The 17,327-nt window shown below is 41.1% G+C and overlaps 1 protein-coding gene across 1 annotated transcript in view; it reads right to left on the reverse strand.

Moving 5' to 3' along the window:
• Ift57 (intraflagellar transport 57) overlaps window positions 1-17,327 on the reverse strand; it is a 55,179-nt gene that overhangs the window by 28,655 nt on the left and 9,197 nt on the right. Inside the window, exons 5-6 of the mRNA XM_052158265.1 lie at window positions 13,508-13,576; window positions 266-388 (exon numbers count right to left, since the gene is read on the reverse strand). Of these exons, the coding sequence (XP_052014225.1) occupies window positions 266-388; window positions 13,508-13,576 (192 nt within the window). The remainder of the gene's footprint in view (window positions 1-265; window positions 389-13,507; window positions 13,577-17,327) is intronic.

Raw genomic sequence — 17,327 nt, forward strand, 5'->3', positions numbered from 1 at the left:
TCCTTTTGAAGATTCTTTTTTCTCTTCAGACTGTATTACAGTATTCATTCAATAATTTGTTAGATTTTGTTAAGACAAAGCAGAGATCATGTGTCTTTTACCTATAATTTCAGCATTGGAGTTGCTGAGGCAGGAAAACCACAGGCTAGCCTGCTGGACTCTGAACCCTACCATCCTCCTCCCATTGTTCAAATCCTGGGGATTCTCAACCTGGAAGCAGTTTATAAGGCAGGCTCTCTGGGCAAACATGCTCACTCTGTGGTACCTTATTGTCAGTCCTGATCGTGACTTTCAGCTGCGGTAGTACTCGCTCGACTTCTAGACTCCATTCCGCAGCATCTGTCGTCGATTCCAAAATATCTTCTTGCTTGGCAGACTCGTTTGTGTCCTAAGAAAGGAAAGATTTCACAAGATTTGAAGTTTATAAAAAGAACTGGAAAAATCTTGAGGCATTTATGCAGTACTGCACAATTTAAATTGAGGATAGTAGTGTTGAAATTATAGTGCAGTAGAAATTCTTGTCAGTTCTCCTACCTAGGCTGCAAGAAAGTTTGGTAGAAAAACAAAATAAGTATTAGAAATCAGATAACTATATGGTCCAACCAGTTTACAAAGGACAGTGCTTTGAAAATATCAGATTGAACTCAATGATTGTATAAAATGGACACACCATTTAGTCTTTTTAACTGATATCAGCAGAAGAATACAAATACTTATGTTTGAATTTTTGATACAGAAACATAAACCCAAAATGTGAAAGAAAAAAGAGATATATCTGCAGACATAAAGTGCTTACTGACAAACTGTGTATTCATTATGAGAATGATATCTCGGCCAAAGTACAGAGCACTTTAAAACTTGTTATAACACAGGCATGCTTGATCTCCAAAGGATAAGAACCTTTGGGTCACAAAATTAATTCATGGCCATTTCATCACCAAAGGAAAATCTTCCCTATCTCTGTTTTTCTCATATATTAGCATCAAATATCATGAATCTAAAAATGTAGAAAACATATAGACTAATTATTTAAAAATAAAGCTCAAAGCATTAATTTTAGAAGCAATTTTTCTTTTTAAATTCCCCTGATCAATTATAAGTGATTCTAAAGAAAAATATAAATATTTATATATAATAAAAGACATTCAAGGAGCATAAGTAGCTAAATACATGAACCCTATATGAATTCTAATTAAAAATAATCAGTAACATATTTTTAAATTAAATTAAAATTTAAAAATGTTTATTGCACTCAAGTGATCATACATGTGCACATGCAATGCATGTATGTGTGTGTGCATAGGCACATGTGCATGCGTGCGTGTGTGTATGTATGTGTGTGAGTGTGTGTGTGTGTGTGTGTGTACATAGGTACCAGGGCTGGCATGAGGGTCTTATTCTACTGCTTTCTACCTATTTTCTGATTTTTGAGGTATGTCTTTTGATGAGCCTGGAGTTCACCATTTTGGCTAGGTTAACTGGCCAGGGAGCTTCCAGGAGCTATGTATCCACCCTCCAGCACCACAGTTATAGCTAGTTACCATCATGCCCAGTTCTTACTTGGATCTTGAGGATCCAACTTACATCCTAATCCTTGGATAGTAAGAACCTTACCCTGTGAGGCATCTTCCCATCCCCTTGTAAAATGCTATTTGTGGTTGTTATATGTGTGTATTATGTGCTATATGAGTTCATGTGCTCATGTGCATAAGTGAATTCATGTATGTGTGCGTGTGTAGTATATGTCTTCTAGCATCACTCACTGTACTACTATCTTTGAGATGGTCTCGCATTGCCTAGAGCTCACAAACTGGTCTAGGGCGGCTGGCGGGCAAGCTCCAGGGATCAGGGCATCTCTACTCCTTATTCCTGAGGTTACAGATGTGAACCCCCACACCTGGCTTGATGTTGGGTGCTGGGAATCTCAACTCAGCTCTTCATGTATGCAGCCACGCTGCCACCCTCATTAAGTGATAGGGCTGAGACAGTCAAGGCATCAGAAATTGCTGGATATTAATTAGGATGTTATTAATTCTAGAGGTATCACTTAGTATTGCATTAATATTAAAAAAACCCTCATAAGCTAGAAATATATGCTGAGTGTTTACAGATGAGTTAAATAATGTCTGAAATCTACCTTAAAATATTTTGGACAAAAAGTAAGCTCGGCTAAAACATGACTGAAGAAGTATTAATAACTTAAAACAGGCAAGGGTGCATAAGGGGCAGTATCTAATTTTGTTACATTTGAAATGCTCTGTAATATAAAATTCAACAATAAACACAATGGAAACATAAAACCTTAAAAAGTATGTAAACATCATAGTAAAATTACACTCTCAATGTGAATTTTATGCACTGAAAGACATTCCTTAAATGTCTAACTCTAAGTGGATTGCCTTGCAGTGTTTTGCATTTTTGTGGAAGCCCGGGGTCTCTCTTTATGGAGTTCTCTCGTGAGACCAGCGCTTCTGACAGAGCTATGTGCCTCCCATCTATTAGCAAGTCCACATAGACTCAGAACCTTAAGCGGACTGGATATTGCTTTTATACCTCTATCTCCATTATCTGGGGATATATACCTCAGTATGTACATTTGGCATTTATTCAGTTGTATCCCATTTAGAAGGACTCAAAGTACCTTTTTTAAAACTATAAGTATTCATCAAAGCAAAATGCGGACATCTAAGTGAAAATAGCCCAAGAGTGAATCTCAGACACTACTCTGTCCATTTACATATTGGAACCTTCGTTTTGAGCACTTAAGAGAATACTGTATGGTGTATAAACTAAACACAGGGCAGCACAGAAGCACTGCGCATCAAAGCTGGCTAGGAGAGGGGGTTGCGGTATTCACTAAGCAGACACGTGCAACGTCTATGGGAGATGCAGGGCAGGGAAGGAGAGTAGTTTTCCCACTGAAAGGCTGGAAACAATTCTCTGTCCTTTGATTTTTACTGACACTCATAATACACATGTTCCTGGAAGTGCAATGGGTGCACCCTCACTAGCATATCTGGCTACTAGGACTGGTTCACTTGCACCAAGCAGATTTTGAGTAGCAGGGATGGTTGACCTGTGTTTGCTTGAATGTAAGTGTTAACAATGTGAAGCTTTGTGGGACACACAGCCTGTTCCTGCCAGGATTAAGGTCCACATCACAGTTCTATAAAGCCAGACTGAAAAAAAGAGGATCTGTCTTCTCAGTAGCATGGCGGCCTGGTTCCCAAGAATGTCGAAGCTATGGTTACTGACATAAAGCTGCCTGAATTATAGAACCATCCTTTAGTTCAACTCAAGCCACACATGGTGCATTCAATCCAGAGCCTGTGCTGTCCAACCTCAGCCCCTCATTTTTGCCTCTTCTCCTTGCTAGTTTTTCAAAAGGATACATTTTAAAATGACCTAGCCTGATAAAAAGGCCATTTCTCCTATTGTACGTTCTTTAGACTGGGACATAGAATTTCCAAGTAGAAATAATATATTCAGCAATGTCTTTCCTTTCCTTTCCTTTCCTTTCCTTTCCTTTCCTTTCCTTTCCTTTCCTTTCCTGTCCTTGCCCCTCCCCTCTTCCCTCTCCTTTCCCCTCTCCTCCCCTTCCCTCACCCCTCCCCTTGCCCCTCCTCTCACCCCTCCCCTCCCCTCTCCTTTCCCCTCCCTTCCCCCTCCCCTCTCCCCTCCCCTTCCCTCCCCCTCCTCTCTCTCCTCTCCCCTCTCCTCCCCTCCCCTCTCCTCTCCTTTTCTTTCCTCTCCCTTCCCCTCTCCCCTCTCTCAATGGACTTTGATTTGACTATGACCCAGATTCTGCAATTGTAGGATGAAGACCAAACACTCCTTTAGGAGACTCAAGTACATATGCACTTTAACATTGGCCCTTTTAAAAAGTTGTGTTTACCATTACTGGGTTCGTTAGTTCTCTTTTGGTCTAATTTCCTAACTCTCGATGTGCTGAGGTCATTTAATTCAAGGGTCCGAGCAGTTTTACTTATTCGGGATGTATTTATCCCCTGCAGAAACAGGCCAGTGGCTAAGAAAGGCAACCCGAGCACCGCGGGCTTGGGCGAGCAACACCAAGCTTCTATTGAACATCTGCACATTTACTTCATGATCTTGATCCTCATTCAACATCTCCTAACATCTGGCAACTGCACGCACTAGCAAAGATAAATCATTTAAAAGTTCTGTTTTTTGCCTTAGTTAGAACACTTGGAGAAAACCATTTCTTTTTATTTAACAAATGGAATTTTACATGTGGGTATTAGTAAGACAAAGTTGCTGTTTTGATTTGATCAAAATGTTGCATCTCTCTCTGAAGCAATATTAACTAAGATCCTGGCTCTCAGGAAACTGCATTCTCTAGTTACTCTAGTGGAACAGGCAGTTAAAAGCTTGGGAGACACAGCCTATCTAGCATTTTCCTTATAATTAATTAGCTCAACCAACACTTCATTTGTTAAATTCTTTGAACATTCAAGGCAAGAATCCAGGTACTATATATACAGGTTTGGAAAGACTTTAATTCCTGCCTGCAAGGGGTTTACAGCGCCTTAGGAAACATTTGAGGTCAGTTAATGGGAGTGAAATTTGGTCTCAGGTAAAAGGACTGATGGATGAACTGAGAAGTGATCCTCACTGTGAGAGGAAGAACTGAGGATAATGGTCCAACCCATCCCACAAAGTAACCACAGCTCAAATAGTGAGGGGCAAGATCAAAGTCAGTTCAAAGATCAAACAGGCAGTGTTAATAGCCTTCACAGAGCGCTGTGCCAGTAAGTAATGTCTTTCTCCCAGGTAATGTTAAAAAAGACAGGACAGGATAGTTAAACATCTAAAGAAAAACTGTATTGTGTTTGTGTATGTGTGAGTATGTGTGTGTGTTCCTCAAATATAAATGTTGATATAATATAAACACACATATATAAATACATAACCGCCTTATGGATAAACTAATTTTTCTGAAGAGTTCAATTCATAAACGTACCAACAGAAACTTCAGGTGGAGTTAACTGCCAAGATTAAATAGTCAGGTGTGATACACAAGTCTGCAATTCCAACACTCAGGCTGGCTAATGAAATGGAATTATGAGTATGAGACCAGCCTGCGCTACAGAGCAAGTTCCAGACCAGCCTGGTCTACACAAGCTTTGTCCAAAATAAAAAAGAGAAATTAATAGTCCCAAGGCTCCTCTGAGGGAACAAAGCCCTCTTGAGAGCCATAAAAGTACACTGTACGTGATAAAGTGGCAGACCTCAAATCCCACCTCTTATTTCTTGAGTTTTAACTTTCTGCTGGCTCCTCCCCACTGGTCCTTAATATAAAGTTGTAATTTATGCTTTAAATTTCTTAGCATTTTATTTTATGGTTTGATATTTTCATATCATGTATTATCATGCATCAGTACACCTATGGGGCTAACACTTGTCAGTCAAATTTCTATTTGATCCTTCTGTTCTTTTCCTTCCGGCTGTTGATGCAGGTGGAGTTTACACAGGCATACGGAATGCGGGAGACTCTTTTTCTCCACATTAGTAGTTAGTAGTCAGTTATATCACCACCATTTAACCCGAAAAGTCGCTGCTTATCACTGATGACGTCCTTTCATATGTTAATACTGCCACATTTTTACATCCTTTCATGGATCCTAAACTAGTCTATAGTTCTGTTTCTTAGCCAGACATACCCACCCCAACTTACATAAAAAACACAAACAATTTTATGTATCCATCACCCAGATCCTGAAATAGAAGGCTCTTACATAAACTGGGGGCAGAGGGAGAATAAAGGCTGTAATGTTTATATCTAGATGCAGATATTTAGAGATATTTTCACATTTTCCCCACTGTACTCTTTTGTGTTCTAATTTACAGGAAACATTTGTTTTTAAAATAATAAAACTTGAAGCTTTTTTCTGACTACATATACATGTACATAGACTGTGGAATCAATAAAGTTTTGGTTAGACTTCAATTTGCAATTTTGGCAACTGATCACATACATAGCTAACCTTGCTCCCTCCCCCTCCCTGCACTCCTTTTAATTCAGGGTATGCCAATTCAAATGAGCTGACTACATTAATATCTTCTTCCCCTGCTCCCTTGTGTGTGTGTGTGTGTGTGTGCGCGCGCGCGCGCGCGCGCGCGCACGCACCTGTGTTGGGGCAGGGGCAAAACATAAGCTAACTTTTAAAAATAAGATGAAATTTAGGTGGGGCAGGCTTTTGTGTTTTGTGTGATGAGACAGGAGGAAGTGTGTTTTGGCAACAGTGAGTCTAAATGTATCCTTACAAAGGTGTATGGGATGTGGAGCAGCAGAGGAAAGACAAAGTCAGGTGTTTACAGTGACGAAAATAGCAAGAGGCAGACTACTGAAATAGGAATGAACACAGCCTGTGGAAATCACAATGAGAGGTGAGCAGGGACTCGGGAGGAGAATGCTGTCTGAAAATCTAGGTCATGAAATGTGACTTTTGTCCTTTGGGCCAGGGAAGAGGCAGAAGTACGAATAAGGTCCGCTGACTTCATTCACTTAGCAGATAAATATTTACTTGGTGCCTACTATTGCCACATACTGTGCTAGTCCTGGGAACAATGAATCAATGGAAACCTCCTGGCACAAGTACTCTCCTGCTTCATAAAGATCTATGTGTTATAGGTTTGTGGGCACAGAGCTGAGTAGGGTGGAAGCCAATGGGAAGTGTCACTGAGGAGGACGAGCTGAGCCTCATCAGGTAGAGAGAATGACTTTAAACAGAAGACTAAGTCAAAAGGGGTCCCACAAGGGAACGGATGGTGCTTCAGTCTGTAAAGTGCTTGCCTTGCGAGCTCAGGACCTATGTTTAACTCCCCAGACACCAGGTAACAAAGGCCAGGCAAGGTGGCATGTGCTGTGGTCTTAGGACCAAGGAGGCGGAGATGGATGGAGTCAGTCCCTGCACAGCCCACCTAGCTTGCCTGAGAGTCAGCAATTGCAGATCTTATTGTAAAAACCGAGATAGATGGCACGTGAAGAAGGACAGCCTAGGTGATCCTTCCTAGACATGAGCAAACACATGCAATCCACCCCCATTCAAACATGCAAACACACACACACATACACACACACACACACACACACACATGGAGAGGAGGCAAAGAGAGATATAGGAAGAACACACACACATACACAGAGAGACAGTGACAGAGACAGAGTTATACAAACTAGAAAGTTATACAAAAAGGACATTGCTGACTTACCTTGAATCATAACAGTTTGTAAAACCAGCACAAGGTTAGGTGCATGAAGTGCAGTTACTAAACTGCAGCCTGAAGCCTCGTCAAAGCCTTAGTGCTTCATAATCTATGTACATAAACTTGTAGGCAGAAAAAAAGTCTCAAAAGTTACTGAAACCTGAATCACCTTATAAAAGTCTAAAGGTAAGTATGAAGACCATTAAAGTCTGCTTTGAGGTTCAGTCAGGTTATAGAGAACATGGCCTTGCAATACAGCTGAAAGGGGGAAATGAAACACGTAGCACCCACATGTCACAGTGACCACACTGCTGCCTCGGGGAAAATGAAATCAGTCAGATATTCAATACACAAGTGTTCTAGGAGTGAGCCATGAAGGGGGGCTGGAGGCAGTGGGCAGACGACTACAGTCATTTTATGGACACCCACTTAATACACTCAATCATACAACAAATATTTACTCCTAGTGTTGATTCAGGAAACATAACCTGCTCATTTATATATGGACATTGTTTTTCATTAATTCTTATGTGTCAGTTCTGTAGGAGAAATCGGATTATGAAAGTAAAGCTATAGTGTAAGCAGGGTTTTCAAGTTTACCCTGAAATGGACTTCTTATCAAGATGACGGCAATCTAAAGAGCTGTTTGTATCTACGCCATTTTAGTTTTCCTGCTGGGAACTCAAGTGCAGCACCTGATACCAGCCTCTAGAAGAAAGGTGAACATTTCTACAAAAGAAGAAATACAGCAAGCACATGGTCTATGCCAGCACCATGCCAGGTGCAGACTGTCCACAAGTTAGGTTACATTAATCTCAAAAGAAGCCCGGGAGGAATTGTGTCCCCACATTAGAGATAAGAAAGTAGCATCAAGGAGAGGTTAATTAACTTGCTAGGGTCCTGTGGCTAGAACATACACAGTCAGAGCTTTCATCAAAAGCTATTTTCAGCACTGCATCTACCTTTAAGGCCTGGACTTGGAGCTGAGAGGGACCTTGGAAAGTCCTGGTTCCATCTCCTTGCTGTGTCTGCAAAGGCCAAGATGGAAATCAGGATGTCTGTTCAAGTGTGGATTCAAAAGCTCACTAAAGATCAAGTGATCAGTCTTTCACACCCTTGAGCCTTCTCTGAGAGAGGGAAGCTCATCTTTCTTCTCCAGCCTGCATTCCCTATTCTCCTGTGGATGTGAAACTCATGGGGTGGCACAGGTTAGCCGCCAGAGAAATAAAAGCATTTACTTAGTCATAATGTCCCACTGCAGTCAAATGTGAGGCGTTTTAATCCTTGCTTGGGCAAAATACCAACCACAGAGTTGCTTACAACACACACAGACAGCCCTACCACGCACACCAATGGTTTGGGAAAGGGGGGAAATGGCTCCTTCAAGTTGGAAGCCAGATGGAAGGCAGGCTATGAGGCATGCTGTGTGGTAGAGCAGGGCCTGCCCCACACCACTCACAAAGGACAGTGTTGATGAGGAAGGTATAAAGTGAAGTAAAATAAAGGAAATTCAAATTTCTCACGGCATTTAGCAGGCAAACCATCCCTATCCCCACCTTTGATTACACACAGCCGACCTGCCTGGATGACCGTCTATAAAGCTAGAGGGAAGTCTGCATTCTACGACCTCAGTTTCATCTCCATTCGGCTTCTGCTTTTTAAGCTAAAAAGTTGCTTTTTCTTGGTATAATGAAGGCCTTTCTTTTTTCTTTCTTTCTTTCTTTCTTTCTTTCTTTCTTTCTTTCTTTCTTTCTTTCTTTTGCTAGTAATTAAAAACCAATTGTGTTCAAGGCTTTTGAGAGACTTGGTTTTATGCTGCATAACTCAGAACTGGGTTTCTAAAACCTCAAATTTAGCAACTCAAGGAAGAATAGTATCTATGGCATGTTTGAAAAAATGTTTTGAAATGAAGTGATGGGCAGTTAAAAATAGAACTGAGCAGAGCGCGCGCGGCTCCTTTTCACTGGGTTGGAGCACGCTGCATCTGCATTCCGCAGACAGGACACTGTGGCTGGGAATCTGAGGCTTCAGATGAAGGGGAGTGCCAGCAAAGCCACCACACAAATGCACGGGCTGCTTTCTGCAACGACAAATGTCACCTGGAAACAGAATGACCAGCAAACGTCACTGACACCTTGTCCTCCATACAGCTGTCCTCTCTCATCTCGGGGCACACCGCTGCAGGCCCTTCACCTTCCTCACCAACGCCTCCCACAGCCCTGCCCAGCCCAGCCCTGGAGGACTGAGTTGAGTTTAGTTAAATCTCAGACTCAAAACACTCTGAAATTAGAGAATATGGAAATCCGTGGTCCAGCCTCAGTGCCAAATACCATTCATAAGGTTTTCCTTCTAAGAAAAGGTATCCCAAAATTCAGATAATCTATAGATGAAATTTTGGAAAACCAGACATCCCTCATTAATTGTGGCTGTTTCCTGAAAAGCATGCTTAGCAAGTTCGTAATCAGGATAAGGAAGCGATAGGGGAAACTCAGACAGTAAAAATGGCCATAAAGACACTGTTAAATCTCAGAGCAAAGGAGTGCTCTGAGCAGCACACTTCCTCCTAAACAAATCAGCTGTCAGCATTAACCACCCACAGGAAGAGCCTTCGCTTCCTTCAGTACTTGAGAGAGAGCTGCTGTGCTGTGATTTGCTTAGGCAGTCCTTTACAAGTTAAGCCAGGATGGGAAGGTGAGGAGGGGCGGGGCGGGGATAGTAAGTGCATAAGTATTCTTCTGGTTAGCAGGTGCAGCCTTCACTATATTGTGGTATGACAGTATTACAGAAGTGGGGTCACCAGCTCCTCTCTCAGGGAAGGGAAGGTTAGCAGCAGATGGCCTGCTGCTGCCTGCACCCCAGGCTGCCTCACCCTGGAGCAAGCCTTCTAGGGCAGCCTGCCTCCTGGGACAGAGCCAAGTGGAGGGCTTGTCCCAGGCAGGCCTCCTCCCCCGGATGTCTACCATGTATGCAAGCAGACTCCTTTCTGCGTCCAGTCCTCTCATCGGCATCATTCTGACCGAATGAGCTGAGTGTCTCTCCTCTGTCCTCACTGACTGCTTCCTGAGAACATGACCCCTGGCATGTCCTTCTCAGGGGCCTTTCTCCTTGCTTCATGTTAGCAAAAGCCAGGAACTGACAGGTTTCCAAATCCTGGAATTATGCTACTTAGTGAACATTTCCAGTCTAGGCTTTATTTCATTTAGTGAAAAGAACACACACACACACACACACACACACACACACACCTTTCTGTGTTTCATACACAGTACACAGAAGCAACAATGAAGACTAAATTACACCTTGCCTACAAAATTCCATATCTATTAAATACTCAGCACGTGTTCATTCAGTATTATTGATTATTGAATAGCTGCCACACACCAGATACAGGTTTTCAAAAAGGCAGTAATGAACTCCTGCTATAGAGGACTGTGCATTCTGGAGATGAGGTAGACAGACAATAAACAGGTCAGTAATTATTAAAATAGGACACTGGGTCTCTCAATAAAAAGGCAGCATGAGAAGATACAGAATAATGCTGGAAGCACCACTGTTTTAAAGTCACAAGTAAACACGGCTAGCTGTCACCCATACCTTTCCAGGTCTGTAGTCACAAATATGTTTGGTGCACTGGTTTTCTTGATACTATGCAGCCTAGCAAGCTTATGAAAGGGTATTGCTACTGTGTTGTGAGCCCACCTGCTGCATTAAACATCCGATCTTAAATCTATATTACTAACCTACACAGCAATTCTGTCTTGGGGAAAGAACAGCCTGAGCCATTAGAAGCTGGAGTCAGTCACAGCTGTCCCCGACAGATGGCTTTAGTGGGCAATATGATAAGCCTGCCAGGTTTCTCAAAATATGAAAGAGTTTTTCTGTCTCATTAGTACTTCATGGTTGACCATCCACAAACACCTGGGGCTTAGACTTCTTCCTCCCATGAAAATGTCACATAGTTTTAATTCCAAAGGATATATATTATACAATCTTTGCCAAATGAGCTAATATTTAAATAATTGATAAGCTCACATATAGGAGGAAGAAAATCCTTCACATATTCTAATTTCAGTGACAAGTTAAATTGGTGGCAGAGGCAAATTTAAGATACTTTTGTTCTTCTTGATATCCAAGCTATCTGTTCAAGGGGAAATTCCACCTCACAGACTATTTACCAACACAGATCAGTTTCTAAGGATAACTGCGAATTCATCTCTACTTTATTTTATAATCAAGTATCCTCATCGTCTCCAGGGTATCCACCAACTGAATACAGGTACCACCAAGTACTTGGTCCACGTAAGAGTCACACCACACTTAAACTCTGTTAACCTGTTATAAGATGGAAGAGTTATAAGACCTGGACTTTGAAGACACATTTTGAACATAGGTAGTACAATTTTTAACTTAAAATTTAAGTACCTTGAGGTTATAAATGCTATGGTTACATCAATGAAAATAAGATAGCAACTACATAAATACCTCAAAAGAGTAGAAAGTATCTTAAATAATTTGAATACTAAAAATGATCTAAAATATAAGGTATAAACAAATAACTGGAATTTATTTATTTGGACACAACATTATCTTATAGAATTTTAATCAATAAAAATACCCTTATTAGGGAAATGGGGAATTGGAGGTTTTAATAAGGGGGTGGGGGAAGGGAAGACAAAGCCCAAGGTGAGAAAGTGAGGAGGGAGTAGAAGATGAAGAATGTTTGTTGACTGCCAAGAGAGGAAAGAACCAAGAGTTCCTGCCATGTGAAGACTGTGGCCCACAACAATGGCCAAAGTGGCAAGATGTCCCTTAGAGTGTAAGAGTGGCACTCGTACCTTGGCAGTAACCAACAGCTCTCTACTTGGACTTAAGGCCCACACAACAGGAAAGAAATCATGGCTGATCCTGGAAACCTAGCAACCTATCTGGGGCTAGTGAAGTGATTGATTTTACAGGAGAACTTACTAAACTAGCATGCATTCTAACTGCATTCTGAGTACTTATCCTTATACCCACAGATAACTGTAGTTCCCAACCCTCACTAAAGAAGCATTTCTTTACAACAGAAAATCACATTATAGAAAATCACAACCAAAATGCAGAGAACAACTGATCAGAGTACCAGTCCTCATCTACAACATAACTCCTGTGCCCAAGGCAGAGGTAACACTGTAGAATAGGAGACACAGAAACTGTAAATGACAGGGAAGCATCATCCATGATACTTCAATATGGCTACCCAAATGAGACCCAAACAAGGACAATAGCCATAGACAGGCTAAAGTGGCAGGTGACTCTCACATATGCTTTTAGCACCATACAGTAAACATTTTCTATGTGGTAGATGCAAGTTTTATAGTATTATACAGTTATATTCTAACTTTTAATTATAGAACTCTTAGGAACAGGGTAACATTTTCCAAGAAGCTTAGAAAGTTGTTCAAGTTTAGAATCTTAGTAAAGTACAGAGCTTAAGCCATATACTTGGCACAATATTATATTCCATTTTAAGTTGGGACACACACACGTATGTGCATACACACACATGTATACCCACACATACACACAAGCACATACACAGGGATTATAACTACTGGAAAATCAACAATACCTAGGCAGTAAGTAATATAGAGAGAGATCATCAGGGTAGCTCAAGAAAGTTTTCAAATGAAACAAAAACTAGATCCAGGCTGGATTTGAGGTTTCAGACATGGAAATAGAGGGTCAGTGAGAATATAGTGCAGGTATACTTTTTCGAGGGTGCATAGGCATATAAATTATTATGATATACATATAAAAATGCAAAATGCCATTTATTTAAAATAACTCATTGACAGTAAGCACACTATTATAGGCTAGATTTATTTTGTAATCATAACAGAGAGAAACTTTCATAAAGCAATGCCTGACAAGGGAATAGAATTTATTTTATTTCATAGAAATACAACTTAAGTATTTTCCTACAAACAAAACTCATCTGCTTCTGGTCTACATCAATGGGTAATAACTTGAAACAGAACAATTTATAGTTTTCCATAATTAAAAATGGCATCCAGCAAATACATTTTCAGTGTACCCCAGAGGCACTGTGTAGGTTTCCATGGGCAGGAGGCAGCTTCACTCGCCCTTCTGGATTTTATGTTTGTTATAATTGTAACATTTTATATATAGGAAGACAATTTTCATAACTAATTTGCAAGAGGCACATAAAATAATGTCTGGCAAATGGCCAGATTTCCAGCAGAACATGTATGCTAACTGTTTAGCCAACAACACTTACCAAGCGATAGGTCTGGGCCTTTAAAACGTTGAGATCAATAAAGTTTTCTTCATTATCTGTCTCCTCTTCCTTTGAAAAATAAAAATATTTGAAATTAAAAAACTATCATTTAAATATAGACTTCTAAATACATAATATCCTAAGCTATGCTGAACTTAATATGACTGACTCAGTAAAGCATATTTAAAAGTCTAATAAATATGCATAAAGTAGGGCGGACAATTATTAACAGCTCATATGTTCTTTGAAGTTTTGATGGTGCCATTTAAAAAAACCTGTTTCTGCAGACACTGAAAAAAGGAGGGGAAAAGAGGGAGGGGAAGGAGTAATTGCTACAGTTCATTGATGAATATAAAAATAGACAAATAGGCCCAAGTGGCATGTGTGAGATAGTGCCAGCTTATGGAATTCTGAGTAACAAGACTGAAATGAAAAAAGAAAATGAAGGCTGAAAGACACAGTCATTTCACTGGTTCCAGGGACAAGTGTGTGTAGATGCACTTAAAGCAGTGCTTTCTTCTGAGTTTGTATCTGTATCTGTGCCTGTGCATGCTACATGTGTTCCAGGGCTCATGGGAGGCAGAAAGTTGGGTGTCAGGTCTTTGGGAAGAGCAGCAAGGTTTTAGCCACTGAGCCATTTCTCCAGCACTGAAGATACATTTTTCACACTGTGTGTGAGAAGCACACTGGGTGCTCAAACTTGTTAAGTTAATGAATAATAGTAATGTGTGGTGTACAGCCCTCACAGCCATTTAAAAGGACAGTCGAAACCGCTCTTCACCTGAGTGCAGGTGGTTGTGGGGGTGTGGGTAGGAAGTGACCCTTTGAGACTCAACGTGTTCTATAAGCAGGAGGGTCTGTAGGCTCACAAAATCACGCAGTTGTGGTGACACTGTAGGTGAACGTGATCTAATAGAAATATCAGTCATATGGACAATAAACATCATAGTAATGCCCACAACACTTGGTCCCCAAGTCATATGATCCTGTAAACAGAAACACACACAAACCAGGCTAAAAAACGAGTGTCAGAGAGCGAACAGTTCCACACGTAGGGCTGCTCAAGGCTGCAGTGGGAGATTTCAAAGATCGCCCTACCTAAAGATTTGAGAAACATAAGCCAGCGGTCTTGGAATGTGATGCTGAGACCAGTTACTGAGCGTTGTCTGGGAACTTGCTGGAATGAAAATTCTAAGGTCCTATCCAAGATCTATTCCACAAACGTAAGACTTGAGAGCTATGTCCCTAAGCCTTGAGGAAATGGAAAGAATTCAGCAGGCACAGAGCACACAACTGACTTGTTTATAAGTCAAGTAAATATTGATACTTCTGAAAAGTTGCTTGAGTGTATTCTGTGTTTGTACTACATAACAACCAGAGTAATTCATTAAAGTGCCAATGACTCATTGCTGTTTGAAGAAACAAGGTTACAGTAAAGTTACCATGACCTCATCAGTACTGTTTACACAGGCGATCAGCCAATACTTGTACTTTATTGAACACTAATAGTGCAGAGCTTCCATAGCGGACCCTAGCATGAGCCATCATCAGCATATGGTAATGTTTCTCTCATAGCCCTAACTCAGGTTCAGGCTGTAAAGGGTAGTGGCACCACTTCTTCTAATTAGCCATTAGCAAAATCTTTGCTTGTGGTGTCTGCGACTTTATCATTCTGTTCGCCTGCAGGTCCTCATTCCGAATGGAAGAGCATTTCTACCAGGAGACATGGTGAAGACTCTACTGAGCTGCATGCTTGAGCACTATTTGGATCCTTTGGGCTCCTCACACCTCGGAATCAATAGGCAAGAGAAGAGTCACTGTGCTGGCTGGAATGACTGGTCCTGACTCAAGGGAACTCACACTGCCTTTACAACAGAAGCATGACTGAGGATGTCGAAAACAGGCAACCTTTCAGTGTATCCTTCAGGACTGCCACACTCTGTGATTACACTCAATGGAAAACCACAATGACCTAATGCAGACGAGGCTTCTGATGACCCAGACACTTCAGTCATGGAGGTTGGCTAACTCACCAGGTAAATAACCAGTCAGCTGAGGTGCTAAAGGCAAAGGGAACACTGAATGTGTGGTGAATGAAGGTAGTTATAAATAGTACTTTATAACTATATAACTTCTTACAGAAATAAGAATTGTATTGTCATACATATTTATTTGCTTGCAAATGTATTTTTCCTTTTTTTTATCACCTTTTTCATAAATATAAGATACTTTGACTGTATCATATAATTAATCAGAATTATGATCTTGCTATTGCCTTTATTTGGAGATTAAATGTAATTTAAAGGATGCCAGGCTGACAAGAGATGGAGGCATGATGGCTAATTCTAAGTATCAATTTGATGGAGCATGTGATACTGAAATAATTTATTAAATATTATTCATGTGTCTGAGGGGTATTTCTAGGTAAAAGAAATATTTGAATTAATAGAGCTGAATAAAATGGACTGTATTTTCCATGGTGGCTGTGTCTCATGCCACCTGAAAAGCCTGAGCAAGATTTTCCTGCCTGCACCTTCCTTGAAGCCAGCACATCAGTCTTGTCTTGCAGTGGTATAAACTTCAGACAGACACTTGAAGCACTGCTCTCTTGTGGTCTTCCCATTCACACGGGGAACTATGCCATCAGTTATCCTGGGGTCTGGTTTGTTAAGAGCAGATCTTGGGACTTCTCGGCCCCCATAGTCATGTGACTCAGTTCCATGTAAAAAATTTCAGTCAAACTTGCTGTGCAGATTTGTGATTCTAGTCAGACCCGGAAGCTGAGGTGGAGTATCAGAAGTTAAGGCCTGCCTAGGCTGCATATGCTCAAGGTCTGCTTAGCTTTGGGTAACGTGGAAAGAGCCCATGCCATGTAGCTCAGCTCAGGGGAGAATCCTCACATGGTGAGTGTGAGGCTTGGGTTTTGATCCAATTCCCAGCACCCCAGAGAAGAAACAAACCAAAACAAACTTTCTTTCTAAAGGTGTGTGTGTGTGTGTGTGTGTCCTGCTTCTTAGAGAATCTAGACTAACACATAGAAAAAGAACTTCACTTACTAAATAGTATGATGAGAACTCAAAGGGAATTCAAGCTTAGAAGAAAATGCCTTAAACACGATAGGATTCTCTATGATTTATCTCCGTAATTCAGAAGGCACATTTTCCTACCACCTCCATGTTTAATTGGCGCTAATTCCCTTCTGCTTGTTACTAAAGATATGTCCATATAAAGAATACTCTGCATCACTGTCAATTTTAAAAACTAATTGGCATTGTGACTTTTTTGATTTGGCACTTTCTAGCTGAAGGTCCTTAGTTTCTATAAAAGCACACGTTTGTCACAAATGATCTTTACCATCCTTGACCCACACAGACAGCTCTGAAGCAGGATCGGTGGGGCTTTGCAGGCACCAACCCAGCCTTCCTTAGCAACAACAACAACAGGGAAGGAGGAAAGGGATCTCAGCCTAGGATGAGGAGGTGGACGAAAAGAGAGGACACTCAAGCAGCTTGACAAAAGCAGACAGGTCCCAGCGACACCTGCTCCTCACTTCCTGGTTCATAAGAACATATAAGGAGGCTACTGTCTAATTTATTTCCCTAATTGGATAAATGCAACAATTCTGCTTTGAGCTTTAAAAGCCTCAAAAAAAAAAGAGCTAAGATTTTGAAAAGTTACACAATATCCTGAGAGATTCTATGTCAAACACTGAAAACTTGACACACACCACATGAGTAAGCTGGGCCATGGAGGGCGCAGGAGAGAGCGTCTCCCCCACGTAGCTCACCCGCTCCTGAGGGACGGCCTTTTGCCTTTCCTT

This window comes from Apodemus sylvaticus, chromosome 15, assembly GCF_947179515.1.
Source record: "Apodemus sylvaticus chromosome 15, mApoSyl1.1, whole genome shotgun sequence".
Taxonomy (NCBI): domain Eukaryota; kingdom Metazoa; phylum Chordata; class Mammalia; order Rodentia; family Muridae; genus Apodemus; species Apodemus sylvaticus.